The sequence below is a fragment of the Herpailurus yagouaroundi genome, unplaced genomic scaffold (assembly GCF_014898765.1).
Source record: "Herpailurus yagouaroundi ecotype Mexico unplaced genomic scaffold, PumYag 188, whole genome shotgun sequence".
Taxonomy (NCBI): domain Eukaryota; kingdom Metazoa; phylum Chordata; class Mammalia; order Carnivora; family Felidae; genus Herpailurus; species Herpailurus yagouaroundi.
This window is the reverse complement of record NW_024412419.1, coordinates 19497658-19515036: the sequence shown is the minus strand read 5'-3', so window position 1 is coordinate 19515036 and position 17379 is coordinate 19497658. Positions and strand designations below refer to the sequence as shown.

The following is a 17379-nucleotide window of genomic DNA, read 5'->3' as shown; positions in this document are numbered from 1 at the left end:
CCTCGCTGGGCTTTCTCTCTCCCTCATTTGTAGCTTGCTAGGTGCCTGCCTGCTTTTTCTTTTTGCCGGAGGAGGGGCTACCTGAGATATTTCCCCTCCCGCTGTGCAAAGAAACAAGCCCTCAGCTTCTTACGAAGCGATTCTGGAATTATGTTACTTCGCAGTCCTGACATTCAGTTCGGCTCCCATGTGCCTGTAAATTGACCCGAAGTGAAGGCAGTGCCGCCCACCCTGATGCAAGGTTGCTAGGGACTTCCCTCAAAGTCTCACTTAACGTCTGTGGTGTCCCAAAACCACTTCTCTGTTCTGGTGAGTTAAGGCAGTGGTCTTGTTGGGAACTGCTGGGTCCTGGGAATTTCAGGTTTCCTAACCTTAACGCTGCATTTTGAGAAAACAAATGTGTCTCATTTTTCTAACAGTAGCTCACAGTGGGAAATATATTCTGCATCCCCACATTCATACCTAACTAAAAGTGTTCACTTTCAGTGCTTATGAGAGCTGTGCACAAGGTAATTTGTGTTTATTTGTGTGTTTGTCTCAATGCTAGGCCTGACCCACACTTTTAAAAACGAAATGAACATCAGGACCCACCGATAGCTCATAGCCTGCAATTTGGAAAACGCTGGTCTTAAGCATATGATTCATTGAATCATTTCAGTATCTTTGAAAATGGCCTGAGGTGATGAGGACCGCATAGATGTTCACAAGTTCATCGCAGTTCTGAACTCTCTGAGGCCATTTCTAAAAAGTCCTAAATCCGTCATTCATTTGGGAAAGAAGTCAGGACCACGTTGAGATGTTACAGGTGGTGCCGATTTGCTGCTCTGGTTGAGCGGCAGGTGGTCAGGCCAGCTTTCCGCAGGTGCGCGGCTCTGCACGAGTTGGAAAAGCCGTGCGTGGCTTTTTCGAGGCACCATTTGCAGACCCAGCACATCTGGTAAATGTCTGTTCCCTACCAAGAAGACTCAGATACTGTTTTGAAACTCTACCCTGTCTTTCCGTAGGGTGTGCTGATCTCCAAAGCCTGGACACCATGCAGCCAGTTGAGAGGAAGAGGCAGGGCTATATTCACGAGCTGATTCAGACCGAAGAGCGGTACGTGGACGACCTTCAGCTTGTCGTGGAGGTGAGGGCTGTGCCCGCGGAAGGGGGCGGGCCTTGGCCTCAGAGTCAGGCATCACCTTTGATGTGGGAATTCACGAGTAGAGTAGCGAGTAGTGACAGGAGCTCTCACACCCTCAGAACACTTTGTGGCTCTGGGAGGGTGCCCGAAGAGCCCAAGTGCACTCCTTCCCCCAGATGAGGCCATTCAGGGTGGAGAGAACAAGAGACGCCTCAGCTGCATGTTGGGAGAGGCCCCATCGAGGAAGGGGAAGGACGAGGGTAGAGCTGGTCGGAAGGCGCTGAAGCAAACTTCATCTCCCTCACGTTTTTGCCTGTTTGCTCTGCTCTTCTGACACCAGCCGTGTTCATAGACTTTGATGTTTCCAAAGGGACTGTGAAACAGTGGCAGTGTTCATCTAACGTTTGTATCGCTTTGGAAAACCAAAAGGACCACGTGGTAAAATATTTCCCAGTTGTGATGTCCTTACTGTTTGTGCCTATTAATGTTGCCAGTGACCTGTAGGCCAGTAACAGGTGTTGGAGTAGCACTCTGAAAGGATTTGTGTTTGAGTACACACAGTGAGACTGTATACTTATACTCTTGTTTCCATGGCACTTAGTTCTCACTCAGTGTGTCAGGGCCCTCAGATGAGAAACCCAGTAAATAAACAAGGCACCTGAAGAGAGCACGTGTCCCCACACAGGCCCAGCAGGTGCACTGTTATGCCTGGCCGTGACCTCGCTAGTGGCACGGAGCATCCTTCTGCATCTGCACCCCAGCAAGGCCCTCCCCTGATTCGTTTCCACCCGACATGCCAGCGGGGACCTGCAGACCCGCATGCGTGTTCTCACGTGGACACTGCACCGCACATCTCAGTTGCTAACTTCTCTCAGTTGAGAAGTCCCCCGCAAGGCTCTGAGCTCCTGACAGCAGGGGCGTGTACCCCACATCCTGCATCCCCAAAACTTCACCTGGCCCTTTGCAGGCCTTCCCGTCAGTACTAAATGAACTATGTATGTTTATCTCCCCGCTTCTCTGGCCAGGAAAGACGGCCTAGAAGAAAAGCCCGTCTTTATTACTAACCCCTACGAGTATCAGCCCTGCTGCTGGTCAGATCCCAGTCCCGAGAGGCTGAATGGGTATGGAACTACCTTTCTGGCCCCAGCACAGAGGGGACCGGGGCCACATGCTTGCCCCACTGAGACTTGTCACCAAACCACTTGGGCCTTGGTCATTCCCACTCTGCCCACCTTACCTTGCCTGAGGGGCAAGAGGTCATGTCAGGGTCAGGGATTTAGGGCAAAAGCACTGTTCCCAGGCTGGGTGTTCTCGTTGCCATTCCCACGGAGGTTCCCAGAGCTCCCATCCGCCTTCCTCGTCTGCTTATCTCCCTGAGCAGGTAAATGGAATGAATAAAAAAGTAACATATATTCAGCAGTGGATGAAAGAAGAGACCACCAGATGCCTTCCTTGTCCTTCAGGAGCCCCTCAGAGCAGATCCACTACCTCTCCAGGGCTCGCTCCCACGGGAGGGTCCTGACATCTTCAGTCTGATTTTGGAACTATAGAGATTTAGAGATGCCCAGTTCATGGCACTGTTATCTGAATTCTTCGAATCTGTGTTCAACTCAACTCAGTAAATGAACATTAATTCAAAACCTACCGTATGCAGAAAGCACTGTGCTGGAGAAGAGAGAGAAGAGAGAACTCCTACCCTCAAGGAGTTCACGGTCATGTGGAGAGACAGACAGACAGCTGCAGAACACTGAGGTGGGGGCCGGGAGAGGGATAACCACTCTCTGCCACAAAGGAGAGTCGGGAAGGACCCTCCCAGTTAGGCTCTGGCCAAGGCTAGAAGGACAAGGATGAGTTTTCTGTGCCCAGAAGAGGACATGGAAGCAGGAAGGCCTGTGCTGGGGAATTAAGATCCTGCAAGCAGTTGCGGTGGCTGGAGTGTCAAGTTCTTGAGGCCCAAGCTGGGAGGGTGGGCAGGGGGCAGGTCGCACAGCCCTGGTGAACCTCAAGAAAGAGCGTGCATCTTATCACAGGCCACTGAACGATTTTAATAGACTGACCTGTTGTGTGTATCTTGGAAAGATCACACACAAGAAGGGTTGTCTCAGATAACTTCACAGTTTCCTTAAGGCTTTTAAAGTCATTCCCTAGGAATCCTAGTTCTTTATGGAAACCTGGATTTCTAACCAAAAAGACTGGGGTTTTGGTTCTGGCTCCTCCATGTTCTAGGTTTGTGACCTTGAGCAGATCACTCTCCCAGCCTTTATTCCTGAGTGCCCCGGGAATAATCATAGCTGATTCAGCTTGACCTGTGTCATCTGTGAAGTTCATTCAGAACCCATGCACACACAGGCATGTGCACACATATACGTATCAGCACTTTGTAAATCCTTCAGTGTTCCACAGTGCAGATGTACAGCATTATCATTTCCCCTTCAGTCAGCCAGCCTCTGAAATCCATGTCTGCTTGGTGGTCAGTCTCGGGCATTGTATAAGTCGTCACTCTTTCTTTTGCTGAACTTCTCACAGCTTCATGACCTCTGAGGCACCCATGTGACAGTTTCCTCAGTTCTGCAGCTTTTACAGGGTGTAGATGCTTTATGCACATGGTTTCATTTAACTTTCCTGATCTCTCTTGCAGATAGATAGCCTCTCCTCTTATTGATGAGGCTACTGGACTCAGTCCTTAGAATTAGCCCTAATAAGGGGCACCTGGGGTCAGTCAGTGGCGCATGCAGCTCCTGAGTTGTGAGTTCAAGCCCCACTTTGGGGTGGAGCCTACAGAAAGAGAGAGAGAGAGAGAGAGAGAGAAAGGAAGGAAGGAAGGAAGGAAGGAAGGAAGGAAGGAAGGAAGGAAGAAAAAGAAAGGAAGAAAGAAAGAATGAATTAGCCTAATAAGAACCCAAATAGCAAACAGTAGGGAAATTATGCAATTTAAATTTTAGCAATCCTAAGTAGGCTTATTTAAAAACATCATGATCTTAAAAAAACAAAAACAAAAACATCATGATCATATTAGTTTCACTCTGTGAAGATACTGTTTGAGTTAGACCACTGTATATGCACACCTAAGACAACTTCTTTCTTTTAGGTTTTGAATTTAGGTTTTTCTACAGTAGGGAAATTATACAATTTAAAATCTAGCAATCCTAAGTAGGCTTATTTTAAAACATCATGATCGAAAAAATAAAAACATCATGATTGTATTAGTTTCACTCTGTGAAGATACTGTTTGATTTAGACCACTGTATATGCACACCTAAGATAACTTTTATGTTTTGAATTTAGGTTTTTCAGAAACGGATGGTGGAGTCGGGCTTTCTCAGTGAAGGAGAAATGGCCTTGATCTTTGTAAACTGGAAAGAACTCATCATGTCTAACACAAAGCTACTCAAGTGAGTTGTGCGCACCGGCCTGCCAGCCCCCAGGACTGACACTTTCACATGTAACTCCCTGCAGGGCTATTTAGTTAGCAAAGTTACTTTGAACTGTCTTCTCCCTCAAGCTTTTACTTTATTATCATTTTACAACATGCCCTGTAACTGTAAAGTACATAATTTCTGAAGTCGAGAAATATAACAAAGAAAATACTTTGATTAAACAATGAAAAAATGAAATCATAATATAAACAATATATTAACATATGATTTCAAAATATACTTGACTGTACCGGGTAGAGTAGGAGAGAAGCTGTAGCCCATGGCCTGGACATTACTGGCTGGTCTGACATTCTCCTAAGTCCCCTTGGGGTGATTTCCCATCCCTGAAGCCTGTGAGGACAGACTCCTTGGTGGGCGGGATCAGCAGTCCCAGTTGTCCTGTGTCTCCGCCCTCATGGAGGCACCCAGCTCAGCAGCTCTCCTGGGGACAGTGCTCACCTCCACCTCCACAACTGGGCTCCTGCTCCCTTTTTTCCCTACAGAGTGTAGAAAATTCCTTTCTTCTTGGTTCAGCTGAGAACAAGTTAGAATTTTTCTAAAGGAACTTTGCTAAGAAATGAAGGAATCCAAAACAATTCCGAGGACCTGGAAACACCCAAGTGTATAGACTTCATTTTCTTACTCTTCTTTGCCAACATTATGCCCAGGTTGGCTTGCCAGCAGAACATAGGCGCAAGCTGCCTCCTCCTCCTGACTCTTCCCTCACAGTGCCAGGTTTGTCGGTAACTCACTAGGGATCATTACCATTGTTCCCGTGATAGTCATCCTTTATTTACCAACCACATTCACAGTGAGAGTGTGTTGTTTGCAGGGCCTTGCGGGTACGGAAGAAGACCGGGGGAGAGAAGATGCCCGTGCAGATGATTGGGGACATCCTGGCAGCCGAGCTGTCCCACATGCAGGCTTATATCCGGTTCTGTAGCTGTCAGCTTAATGGAGCAGCTCTGTTACAGCAGAAGACCGATGAAGACACGGATTTCAAGGAATTTTTAAAGGTAACTCCGTTCTGGAATCATGAGCAGGCCAGCCCCGTTCCGAGCTGGAGACAGAGATGTGCAGCTGCACAGTCAGGACTCCACATGGGAAAGGGCATCCCACCAGTTTCCAAAGGAAACACCAATACGGCAGAGAATTTTCTGAGTGCTTGTGTTACCTTCCGTGTTGAATTGGTGTTTCTTGGCACTGGGGCCATAATTTTGCCCATCTATTAGTAGTGTCATTTAAGCCTGTTTACTTAATCAGCTATTTTATACACCAAAATTTTCCAGAATGTCACTTTATTAATTTTGTAAATTGTATTTATTCTATATCCATCTTATGCCACCAAGGGTATAAAATAGCCTACTCAAATATATAAAATGCAGCAAGACAAGATGACATGACGTAAGTGGACGAATACAGTGGGACGAAAGGATAGGAGAGGACTAGGGCAGCTTCATAAACGCACATGTGGGACCCTGTCCTGTGCTCCAAAGTGCACCGAGATGTCCTCACAGCGTCCAGAAACCAATGAGAGGAGGAGGACATGATTGGTTCCATGATGCCATGGTTATAAACTAAAACCAAACACTTGGTAAGGAAAAGTAATGCTAGCAAGACACTCAGAGAACACAGTGTAATAACGCATGAACAACACCCTGTGAGTGATCCAGCCACACGTTTCACATGGCTGCTTGTTGTCATAGGGTGTCATGTGTGAGAACATCTCCCTGGCGTCGTTCGGTAACAGAAACTATTACTACACATGTGACGGTGGCAAGGGAAATGAAAGTAAAATCTGTTTTCTAGCTTTTTTACATATCATCTTCTTTTTTTGGTTTCTGAAATAGTGCCTGTCGGGATCTGTTATACAGCCACAGTGCCTTAAGGGAGAATGCATAATTTTAATGTCTTCATTATCCAAAAAGAATGGAAACATAATTAAGCATAAAATATAAGATGTTTAGGCAGAGGATAAAAATTCCAACAAGAAAATGGAGTAAGTAATAAAGATAAAAGCACAAATGATATCAATATATCTAAGAACAGGTATGTTGAAAAGAATAAAATATAACTGTGGTAAATCTAATAGAAAAACAGAAAAACACAAGTAAAAGGAACAGACATGAAAATATTTCTTAAAGTAAAAGAGTATATAAGCCAAAAATATGTGCTAATAAATGTCAAAACATTGACAAAATTTGTAGTTTTCTATTACAATTTGAAAACTGCTTCAGTAAGAATAGAAAATCTGAAGATACTATTAGCCAAGGATAAAACTGAGTAGCTTACCCCCAAAAGAGGAGCTAGGTGCACTTGATGGACTTGATGGTGAATTCTTTCTAACTATAAAGGAATAGATTATTCCATACTATACAAACTATTACAGATCATAGAAAAAAAACAGAAATCCACCTAATTCATTGTTTAAACCAAAAGAGTTCCTGACCCCAAGGCCTGTTTTCATATTTGTATTTAATTACAAAAATGAGGGGCAGCTAGGTGTCTCAGTCGGCTAAGCATCCAACTCTTGGGTTCGGCTCAGGTCATGATCTCACGGTTCATCAGTTTGAGCCCCGAATCAGGCTCGTTGCTGTCATTACAGAGCCTGCTTTGGATTTTCTGTCCCCCTTTCTCTCTGCCCCTCCCTCACTGTGTGCACTCTCTGTCTCTCTCAAAAATAAAACATTTTTTTTTTTTAATTTTTTTTTCAACATTTATTTATTTTTGGACAGAGAGAGACAGAGCATGAACGGGGGAGGGGCAGAGAGAGAGGGAGACACAGAATCGGAAACAGGCTCCAGGCTCTGAGCCATCAGCCCAGAGCCTGATGCGGGGCTCGAACTCCCGGACCGCGAGATCGTGACCTGGCTGAAGTCGGACGCTTAACCGACTGCGCCACCCAGGCGCTCCAAAAATAAAACATTTTTAAAAAGAATTTAAAGTACTTTTTAGCACAGAGACCAGCACATAATAAGCAATAAATGCTAATTATATTTACCTTCCTTATGATGATCTTAGGGATGCAAAAATGATTCAATATAAGTAAGGCACTGAGGACCGACTCTTCAATTGGTGATAAGGGTGGGTGGCACAGGGTTGCTTAGAAATGAACTAGAAGAGGGGCGCCTGGGTGGCTCAGTCAGTTAAGCATCTGACTCTTGACTTCGGCTCAGGTCATGATCTCACAGTTCATGAGATTGAGCCCCACGTTGAGTTCTGTGCTGACAGTGTGGAATCTGCCTGGGATTCTTTCCCTCTCTTTGTGCCCCTTCCCCTCTCACCCACATGTGTTTTCTCTCTCTCTCTCTCAAAATAGATATTTAACAAAGTAAAAAATAAGTGAACTAGAGACAACATACAAGGGAACCAAAGCCACAGACACAAACACTGGTCAGAATAAGATAAATGTGGGATTGTGAGTGCATGCAAATGTTTTAAAATAGTAGAGGGGCATCTGGGTGGCTCAGTTGGTTGAGCATCCGACTCTTGATTTCAGCTTAGGTCATGATACAGGCTCGTGGGATCGAGCCCTGCATCAGGGGGGCTCTGCTTAGGAATCTCTCTCTCTCCCTCTGTCCCCCTCCCCTACTTGTATGCTCTATCTCTCTCTCTCTTTCTAAAATAAAAATGAATGAATGAATGAATAAATTAATAAATAATAATAATAGTAGAATTAAAAATATGATGTTTAGGGGAGCTTGGCTGGCTTAGTCAGTGGAACATGCAACTCTTAATCAGGGTTGTGAATTCAGGCCCCATGTTGAGTGTAGAGATTACTTAAAGATAAAATCTTTAAAAAAAATTTTTTTTTTTAATTTTATAAACATCTTATAAAAAATGTTTATTTTTGAGAGAGAGAGAGAGACAGAGCACGAGTTGGGGAGCAGCAGAGAGAGAGGGAGACACAGAATCCGAAGCAAGCTCCAGGCTCTGAGCTGTCAGCACAGAGCCTGAAATGGGCCTCGACCCCACGGACTGCAAGATCATGACCTGAGCTGAAGTTGGCTGCTTAACCTACTGAGCCACCCAGGTGCCCCAAAAATAAAATCTTTAAAAACAAATTGGACACTTACCTTCTAAGTAATTTTTTTAAATTTTCCAAATAGTAATAACAATAGGAATGTAAATAAGGTATCAGTGCCATCACAACTATAACAGTAGAAAGAATAAATAAAAAGTTTATAGTTTAATAATAAAAGGCATTGTGTTGATTACATTAACAACAAAATCTAGCAATAATCTGTGTGCTAAATGTTACTTTTTAAAAAGCCTCAGAAAATACAGAAAAAGCATGAAGATGCTTGCTGTAGCAACATATATAGATATATCCAAAAACAAAAGGAGGGGGCAGTTTTAATATCCCATAGTGGGAAACAAATAGGCAAATTATAGTAACTGTGCTTTTCAGTTATTAAAAATGGTCATCAAAAAAAAAAAAGTCATCCAAGAGTACTAGCTACTCTATTCAAGTACTGTGTTAATAAAAGGAGTAGAGGCAAATAAGATGTGGTCCTTTGTCTCCTGGAGATAACAGTCTTCAAGATCATGGAGACATCTCAAACGGGGTACCACTACCTGTCTTCCCCAGTCCAGATGTGGTGTCCTGATAAAGGTGGCCACGGATGATGGCAGGGGCTCCAGAAAGGTCACTGAACATGAGGGAAAGCGTCAAGGAAGGGGGAGAGCCTGGCCAAGAGGAGTCATAATCTGAGTCTACATAAATGAGTATGAATTAGCCAAGTGAAGAAAGAACAGAAGGGACTTAGCAAAGGCTAATGCATTCATTACCTGGCACATCATAGGTGCTCAATAAATGGTAGTGATTGTTTCTAATAAAGCAGGGACAGCAGGCAGGCAGAGGCAGGGGAAATCACGAGCCGTTTAGAAGGCAGAGTTGAAGGTGACTCCTAGGTGTGTGGCAGGGAGGTGGGTGGTGCAGAATGGTGCTACCAACTGGATGCAGGTGGAAGAGAAGCTTTCATGAAGGAAGATGAAGACTTTGGGGTGTACTGAGGTATTGAGGTGCCTGTAGGAGGTCCAGGTAGGAAGGAGAGTAACTCGGCCAGTATGGAGCTCTAGGGAGGGTCCGGGTGGTGCCCTGGGACTCAACTGCTGGGGGTCTTTGGGCAGCACCTACAGTTAAAAGCAGGTAGAGAAGAAGAAAGAAGTGAGGATTGGGAAGGAGTGGACTGGGAAGACAGCCGTCAATTGTTCTGGAAGCAAAGGAGGGCATGATGGCACAGGCTGCCAAGTCCACGTAAGAAAGAAAGAGCTGAAAAGCATCTGCTGGGTTCACCAACTGAAGGGAGATACCCCTGCTGTTAATCTGATATATATTATTTTGAATCCTGAGTTTTTAAAAGAAATTAGAAATCTAAAAGATGGTCAAAGTCAAGAGTACAGTCGGTGTTTCTTTTGTTCTCGTTGAAGCTTTGATTTCCTCATGAGCCTGTCCGTTATTTGCAGAAGCTGGCATCTGACCCTCGATGTAAAGGAATGCCCCTTTCCAGCTTCCTGCTGAAGCCCATGCAGAGAATCACCCGCTACCCTCTGCTCATCAGAAGTGTGAGTGCCCCAGCTGGGACAGAGGAGCCAGACCCCTTGAGGTCCACAGGGGCCGTAGTCAGGGAGCCAGCCCTGGCACATGGGTGATGGACCAGGCACCGTGTGTGCATGCACCCAGACGCACATGTATGTGGGCACGCACACGAACACACACATACAATCTGGATTAGGCAAAGAAAAGCCATCCAGTGTCGCTCAGGTCACCTGCCCCCCTCCCCCCCCCCACCCCCAGGAAACTCCCCTGGGTCTCTCAAAGTCACGAATGTGTTTTTCTAAACAGGGCAAGTGCCCTGTAGGTCTGCATCTGTGGAGCCTGTCGCGAGCCCATATGGAGTCCACTATTGGCACAACCTTCCGCTCCAGTCTTTCTGCTGAGATCTAAATTCATCCACCAGCTCAACACCTTTCCCTAGATGTCTCAGGAGTCCCCAGCTCACTGTGTCCTACCCTGAGCTCATCACCATCCCCTTGCTGTTCCCCACTTCAACTTGGCTAACTAAACAATCCTAAGATACCATCCATCTTTTAGCATAAGCGATGTGGGCCTCTTGAGCCAATATATCTTCTAAGGAGAAGGTGTACTTTACAAAGGATTTTTCCACAAATTATCACTGATACAATTTTAATCATCTTACAAAGAAAAGCAGTAGAAATAATATAAGACCGTTACTTTTATTGATTATCCCTTGACCATTGATCTCTAAGCCATGTTAACTCATGGACCTTATGTTACAGAGCTTATGTTTGTTATGATACAAAACTGACCCATTCATACATAATAACCCACAGTCCCTTACCTGAAATACTTTGAAGCAGATGTATTTTCAGAATTCAGAATTTAATTCAAAAATGGCATATTACATGATACCCCAACAAAGCCTGGGCATCACCTATAGCCAAACACAGTAATATTTCTACAGTGAAATACATGAATAATTACTTTTAAGTAGAATAAACAGATACATCTCTTCAGTTTAGGTCAGGTTTTGCCACCAAATGAATATTGAAGAAAAGCTTTAGGCTTTCAGGGCTTTTTCCCATTTTGGAGTTGTAAACAAAAGACGGTGGCCCCAGGTGGCCAGAGTCCAGACAGGAGCCATCTGCTGATGGGACTGCTACCCTCCAGAGGGACACGACACGGTTGTATGCCAGCCTCTATTCTTTTACGTTTGTCACATTAGTTTGAAGTCACTTTAGAATCAACAGTATGTTTTCCTACAAGCTGATGACATGATTGTATTCTATTTTTCCTATAGCAGAGGATTCATTGCTTTTTTCAGATTTATAAAAATGATCAGTGACCCCAAAAATGTTATAAGCCATTGCTATTCAGCAGGTTAATACACTTACGAAAGCTGCAGCCAGGTTATGTGGTGGGTTCACCCTAAAGGCAATGGCTTAAATGACTGGGGGCAGGGAGGGAGCCACGTGTGGTAACGTATGTACCAAGACCAAGCCAGAGCCACTGGCCACCCACAGGTTTCAGGGCACTTGATCCACGTAGCAATTGGCACTGAGTCAACCTGGCTCCCCAAGAACTCTGGGGCTATCCACTTGTTAAGGGCGAACAGTCGTCTTACTGTCGTATACCCAGCGCCCAGCACATACAGCAGGCAGTAGGACTTCTGGGTGGAAGACACTCTACTTCCCACATGACGGAACCGCTCTTTTCCAGATTCTGGAGAACACCCTGGAGAGTCATGTGGACCATTCCTCCCTAAAGCTGGCTCTTGAGCGGGCAGAGGAGCTTTGTTCCCAAGTTAATGAAGGAGTTCGGGAAAAAGAAAACTCAGACCGACTCGAGTGGATCCAGGCACACGTTCAGTGTGAAGGTCTTGCAGAGGTGAGGCCTGTGGTGTTGAGCTGGGTGCCACTGGGCAGGCTCTGGGTGGGGAACCCAGTTCAAGCCTTCCCCTAGTGTGGACAGGATATGCCTCAGTCCAGCCCATGTGCACTCAGTGTCCTGCCCCTTCTTGGGCTGTCATTTCCCTTTCTTAGAAGGGAAATGTGATATTTTTGTTTTGAGTTCTTTGAATTCAGCCAGTAGAATCCATATTCTGTGGGTAGAAGTCATCACTTTCCCATGTCAGTTTGGACTCTGAAGGAAAACCAGTGCACCCTCAGATCCAGGGCACGGGCCTCTCATGGAGCTCTGGGATGGTTTGCGCTGGGACTCACAAAGTGACAATTTCTTTTTAAGCAACTTATTTTCAACTCCCTCACCAACTGCCTGGGGCCCCGGAAGCTTCTGCACAGTGGGAAACTATACAAGACCAAGAGCAACAAGGAACTACACGGATTCCTCTTCAATGACTTTCTGCTTCTTACCTACATGGTCAAGCAGTTTGCTGTTTCCTCAGGTTCTGAGAAGCTTTTCAGCTCTAAGTCCAATGCCCAATTCAAAATGTATAAAACGGTAAGTGTCACATTCCTGGCCGTGGCATCAGGAGCATAACAAGGTGTGTCCTTCTCCTGGAGGACCTCCTTCCAGGATCCTTTCCTGTCCTCATGGGACACTCTTTGCCTGTCTCCAGATGGGTCACTCCTCCTCTGTCATTTCCCAGGGAAGAAGCCCCAGCGTGTCTGGGTCCTCACTGTCCTCTAACAGCTGGATTCCAGCTTTGGATTCTGGCTTCCTCCCTGGCAGATGTGATATGATCCCTCCTCTGTCCACACTCAGCAGCAGGTCTCTCTGTAAAATGAGACAAGGTGCTAAGTGTAGGTACATGGAGGAGACACCCTGTCACATGAGCAGTCATAGACACTGGGAGCTCCTGTTCTCAGTTCAGTGACATCTCATCTGCCCAAGATGTTTTCTTCCACAAAAGTAAAAGACTCAAGAAGCTAGACCCTTCTCTCCTCCTCAAAAAGGCTCTTCAGGACAGACAGAACTCTCCCTAGATGTAGGTGGGTGGAGGGTTCTGGCACATTTCACACTCTGTGTTTTGGCCCTCTTTCAGCCCATTTTCCTGAATGAAGTCCTGGTGAAACTGCCCACAGACCCTTCCAGCGATGAGCCTGTCTTCCACATTTCTCACATTGACCGGGTCTACACCCTCCGAACAGACAACATTAACGAGAGGTCAGTCTTGACCACGTGTGACCTGCCTTGAAGCCTGGACGTCTCCCTTCCATAAACGCACCTCCAGTCCGTGCTCAGTCCTACTAATTCTGTATCCTCGAGCTCTCCGAACCAGTGCCCTCCACCCTGGTCCCACTGGTCAGCCTTGGTTTAGATATGCTGGGTTACTGCAACTGCCTCTGTATGTGTCCCTGCTTCCAGTCTCTCCTCAGGATCTTCCAAAATGGGAGAGCCAGCACCTTGCTTCCTTAAATCCCTTCTGCAGCAGTCCGGGCTCCTTCACCTGATTTCTGAGGCCCTCTTTGTGTGTCTCAGCCTCAGTCCCATCCCTCTACTGCACGGGACCTGTACTCCAGCCAGGATGTCTTCCTTCTGCTCTTTGCCTGGCCAGCCCTGCATCCTCTACAGGATAGCTCAGCACCTGTGTGATGGCAAACCAGGGGATGCTCCTCCCCTCTGTGCATGTGGTTCTTGGTGTTCTTTGTACGGTAGAATGTCGCTCTGTCGTGCCAAATTGCCACTGATGTGGCAAATTGCATCTTCTATTTCTGTGTGCCTGCATCTTGCAAGTGCCTGGTGTCTTATAAACCGTGAGTAACTCTAGAAATTCTCAGCCTCAAAGTCAGTTAGCAAACAAGTCTTTCAGTTAAACTAACATTAGGTCTATGATGGGAAACTTGTCAAAGCCAAGGTTAACAAAGGAGTAAAGAACAAATGCAGAGCTCTGGGGCTCCTGGCTGAACCTGGGAGGTACTCGGGAAAGCCACCCAATGGCTGTGCTCTGCTTCTCCTCCAGGACTGCTTGGGTCCAGAAGATCAAGGCGGCATCTGAGCAGTACATTGACACGGAAAAGAAGAAACGGGAGAAGGCTTATCAAGGTAGTTGGTGGTGCCCTAGAGAGCCTCCAGGGCTCCCAAGGGAGGGGGAGGGAGAGGGTCCCACCCTCTGGACACAAGCTGCTGCTCCTGCAGGGTGGGACTGCACAGAGACAGCCTAAAGGAGCAGACTTGCTATGGGATCCGACAGCAGGACCTGCTTGGTGGCTCCTGCCCTTGGGGCCTCCCCGAGCCCCCTGCCCACTACACAGACGGGGTCACCCAGGCCAGCCCCGGGACCTCCCTTCTGTCTGGTGAAGGAAGAGGGTCCTTTTGCACAACCAAGCCCACTTCTGCGTGGTCCGTTTTGCTTCACCCAACTTCACTTCTCTGGCCTGTTTCCCCGTCAGCCTCTGCTCCTCCTCTCCCACCCCGGCCTCTGCTCCGGCCCTCCTCCACATCCATCCGTCCTCCCTCCCTTGACACCAGGTCCTGGACCTCGAGGCCCTCCTCCTCATCACCGGCCCTTCACCCCGCCTGCAGTTCTCATTCTGTTCAGAGGGCTCCCTCGCTCGACACCAGCGACCTGACCCACCGCTTGACTCACTTTGCCCCCTGCATCCGATGGCAGGAAGTCAAGGCTCCTCCTCCCCCTTGTACCTGGAGCTCCACCCAAGCCCAAGCCTGTCTGTCCCTCTCCTCCCTCAGTTTCATGAAAATCTTGCTGGGCTGCTTCCCCGAGCCCACGCTCCAGACACACTTCGACTTCTCCCCGCCACCAGCCAGGCTTCACACCATGGCATCTCCTGAGAAGCTCTGCGGACGGCAGTACTGTCCTCACCACCCAGACCGGAAGCGTGCCCTCAGCCCTCCTGCTTCTCTAGTCAGAGGCCAGGTCCTACCCCATTCTCTTCCCGTGTCCTGGGCCTTTCCCAGTGGCACAGACCCTCCAGTCTCCACTTAGGCATGAGGCCCCCATCACCATCCCCTTCATTCCTGGAGCATTCTTTTTACAGGGCTGACTCTCCTTGCTGAAGCATCTTCCCCATTGCCTCCCAAATTAAGAACAAATTCTTACCCCAGACTCAGGGCCAATCCCCAGTATCATCTGTTCCCCAGCCCCGTTTCCTCTCTCTGCTTCGCCTGTACCACTGCCTGATTGAACAAACCACCTCTGAGCCCCCCTGCCTGTCCCCCCCCCCCCCCCGCCCCCAGGCCTTCCCTGTTCGGTCCTCCCTCTTCTGTTCCTGGCTGCTAGAGCTGCAGCTCTTTGTATGTTTTTTTATTCAGGTTTCCCTTATTTTGTTATATACTCCTGAAAGGTATGTGTAAATTGGCTTTTGCTGATTGAATCTTGTTTTAATGGTACTTCAAAAGCTTGCTATTAAAAAAATCAACGACTGAATGATTCAGAAAGCATATAATGATCTCTTAATTGGTAAAGATAAAAATCAAGAGTTTTTGTTAGTTTTGCTTAATATCAATATCTGTACATATTGTTATGCATTTTCTATGTGTTCTTTAGACATTTATTGATTACTTACTCTGTGCCAAGCCCTATGCTAGTCTTAACCGGACCTTCAAAGATGAATAAGGGGAACTTATTTGTCTTTAAGGGAAACTGAGTGTAGGTGCCGCACTGGAGAGGTTGGCACAAACAAGGTTGGGGGGCTTCTCATAAGTTCTGCCTGCCCTAAGTTTTAAAAAATCAATAGCTCACTAAGCAGCCTTTTTAAACCCCTGAGGGCAACACCTGCTTAACTACTTCATATTTACCAATCTGAGTTCACAGACCCATTTCCCTCCATATGAAAAGAGTTTTGAGTCCATCCTCAAATAGAATAAGGTCTTGAGTGAAACTGCTTTATAAGCTGAAGTGTTTACATGTAATTGGAATGATGTGGGTGGCAAATTGACTTTGGCACCTGCTAGTTAATTTTTTACCTTGCCACTCCTAGGTTCTGTGACATGGGCAGGTTATGGGCTTTTTTAAGCCTCAGTTCTCCCACATATGGAGATGGCAGTTATAAAGAGCTACCATACAGCATAATTGTACAATTTACAATAAAACTTTTGTAGAGGTCTAGCACATGCCTAACACAAAGTAAGTATCCAATAAATGTTAGCTGCTTTTAAGTGCTGAATGGATATAATGTATTTTTTTTTAATTAATATTACCATTTGCTAGGCAATTGAGTGTTTATTAATACAAGGCTGAATAAACTACGCACTCTGCAGCGGCCTCTCTGGCAGAGGAGATGGATAGGACACGGAATTTCAGAACCAGCAGGCTGCAGGACGCTCATAAGTCGAGGATGATGGATGCGCAGAGTGGGGCAGAGAGGGGGGAGTGACATGTGAGATTGGATGCACATCTTCAAGGCTGGGTGGGATGCAGACAAGCAGAGGTGGTGGACAGGTATTCCAGCGGGTGCCATGGCCTGGGCAAAGGCACACAGCAGCCAGATGCTGGTCTGCCAGGCCCAGTGCAGTGGCAGGTGACACTGGGGAGTGTCAGGATTGGTTAGAAGGACAGACTATACTCACAGCTCAGTGTCCTCCGTGCATTCCGTGCACGTCCTTCGATCTCAGAGAAGAAATTGACATCACTTGTCTTCTTTTGTAGCTCGCTCTCAAAAGACTTCAGGCATTGGGCGTCTGATGGTGCACGTCATCGAAGCTACAGAATTAAAAGCCTGTAAACCGAATGGTAAATGCTTCTTTCATTCAACAGATGTGGTAACTGCCCTATTCTTTGCTGATGACTCTTCTGTACATTGAATAACGGGATGCTTTTTAAAAAGCAGTGTTTCCAGTGCCACTAAAATGGTTATTGTACCAATAGTATCCTCACTGTCTCTTCCCAATAAGTACCGGTGCCCCTTTCTTCAGTGCCTCTGAGTAGAAATTGCACGAACACTTGTCCAGGCTCATGGGGAGCATTTGGGGCACTGGAGCCCACAAGGCAGATCTGGGCCCTCAGACAGTGCCCCTGCTGTCGTGGTTTACAGAGAAGCATCCATTTGGATCCTGCTTCTGCTCAAGGAAGGTCCTATTGTCATTTATTTTACGTACACATGTCACATGTGTCTTTGGTTTGTTTTTGTTCAGGAAAGAGCAATCCATACTGTGAAATCAGCATGGGCTCCCAGAGCTATACCACCAGAACCCTCCAGGACACACTCAATCCCAAGTGGAACTTTAACTGCCAGTTCTTTATTAAGGACCTTTACCAAGATGTGCTGTGTCTCACCATGTTTGACAGAGACCAGTTTTCACCAGATGGTAAAGTATAACTCAACCAGGGAGGAATTTGAATACTCCAGAATTTAGGGTCTAGATCCAGGGTACTTGGCTTTATTTTTCCCTGTGAT

The 17379-nt window shown here is 46.6% G+C and overlaps 1 protein-coding gene across 18 annotated transcripts in view; it reads left to right on the top strand.

Moving 5' to 3' along the window:
• ITSN2 (intersectin 2) overlaps window positions 1-17379 on the top strand; it is a 158460-nt gene that overhangs the window by 136150 nt on the left and 4931 nt on the right. For 17 of the 18 annotated variants that reach the window (XM_040496179.1, XM_040496188.1, XM_040496177.1 and 14 more), the window contains 10 exons: window positions 1005-1126; window positions 4409-4515; window positions 5372-5555; window positions 10009-10107; window positions 11783-11950; window positions 12308-12523; window positions 13068-13189; window positions 13986-14068; window positions 16632-16715; window positions 17117-17290. In XM_040496179.1, coding sequence (XP_040352113.1) covers window positions 1005-1126; window positions 4409-4515; window positions 5372-5555; window positions 10009-10107; window positions 11783-11950; window positions 12308-12523; window positions 13068-13189; window positions 13986-14068; window positions 16632-16715; window positions 17117-17290 — 1359 coding nt within the window. The remainder of the gene's footprint in view (window positions 1-1004; window positions 1127-4408; window positions 4516-5371; window positions 5556-10008; window positions 10108-11782; window positions 11951-12307; window positions 12524-13067; window positions 13190-13985; window positions 14069-16631; window positions 16716-17116; window positions 17291-17379) is intronic. The other variant, XM_040496183.1, reaches the window with a different exon arrangement.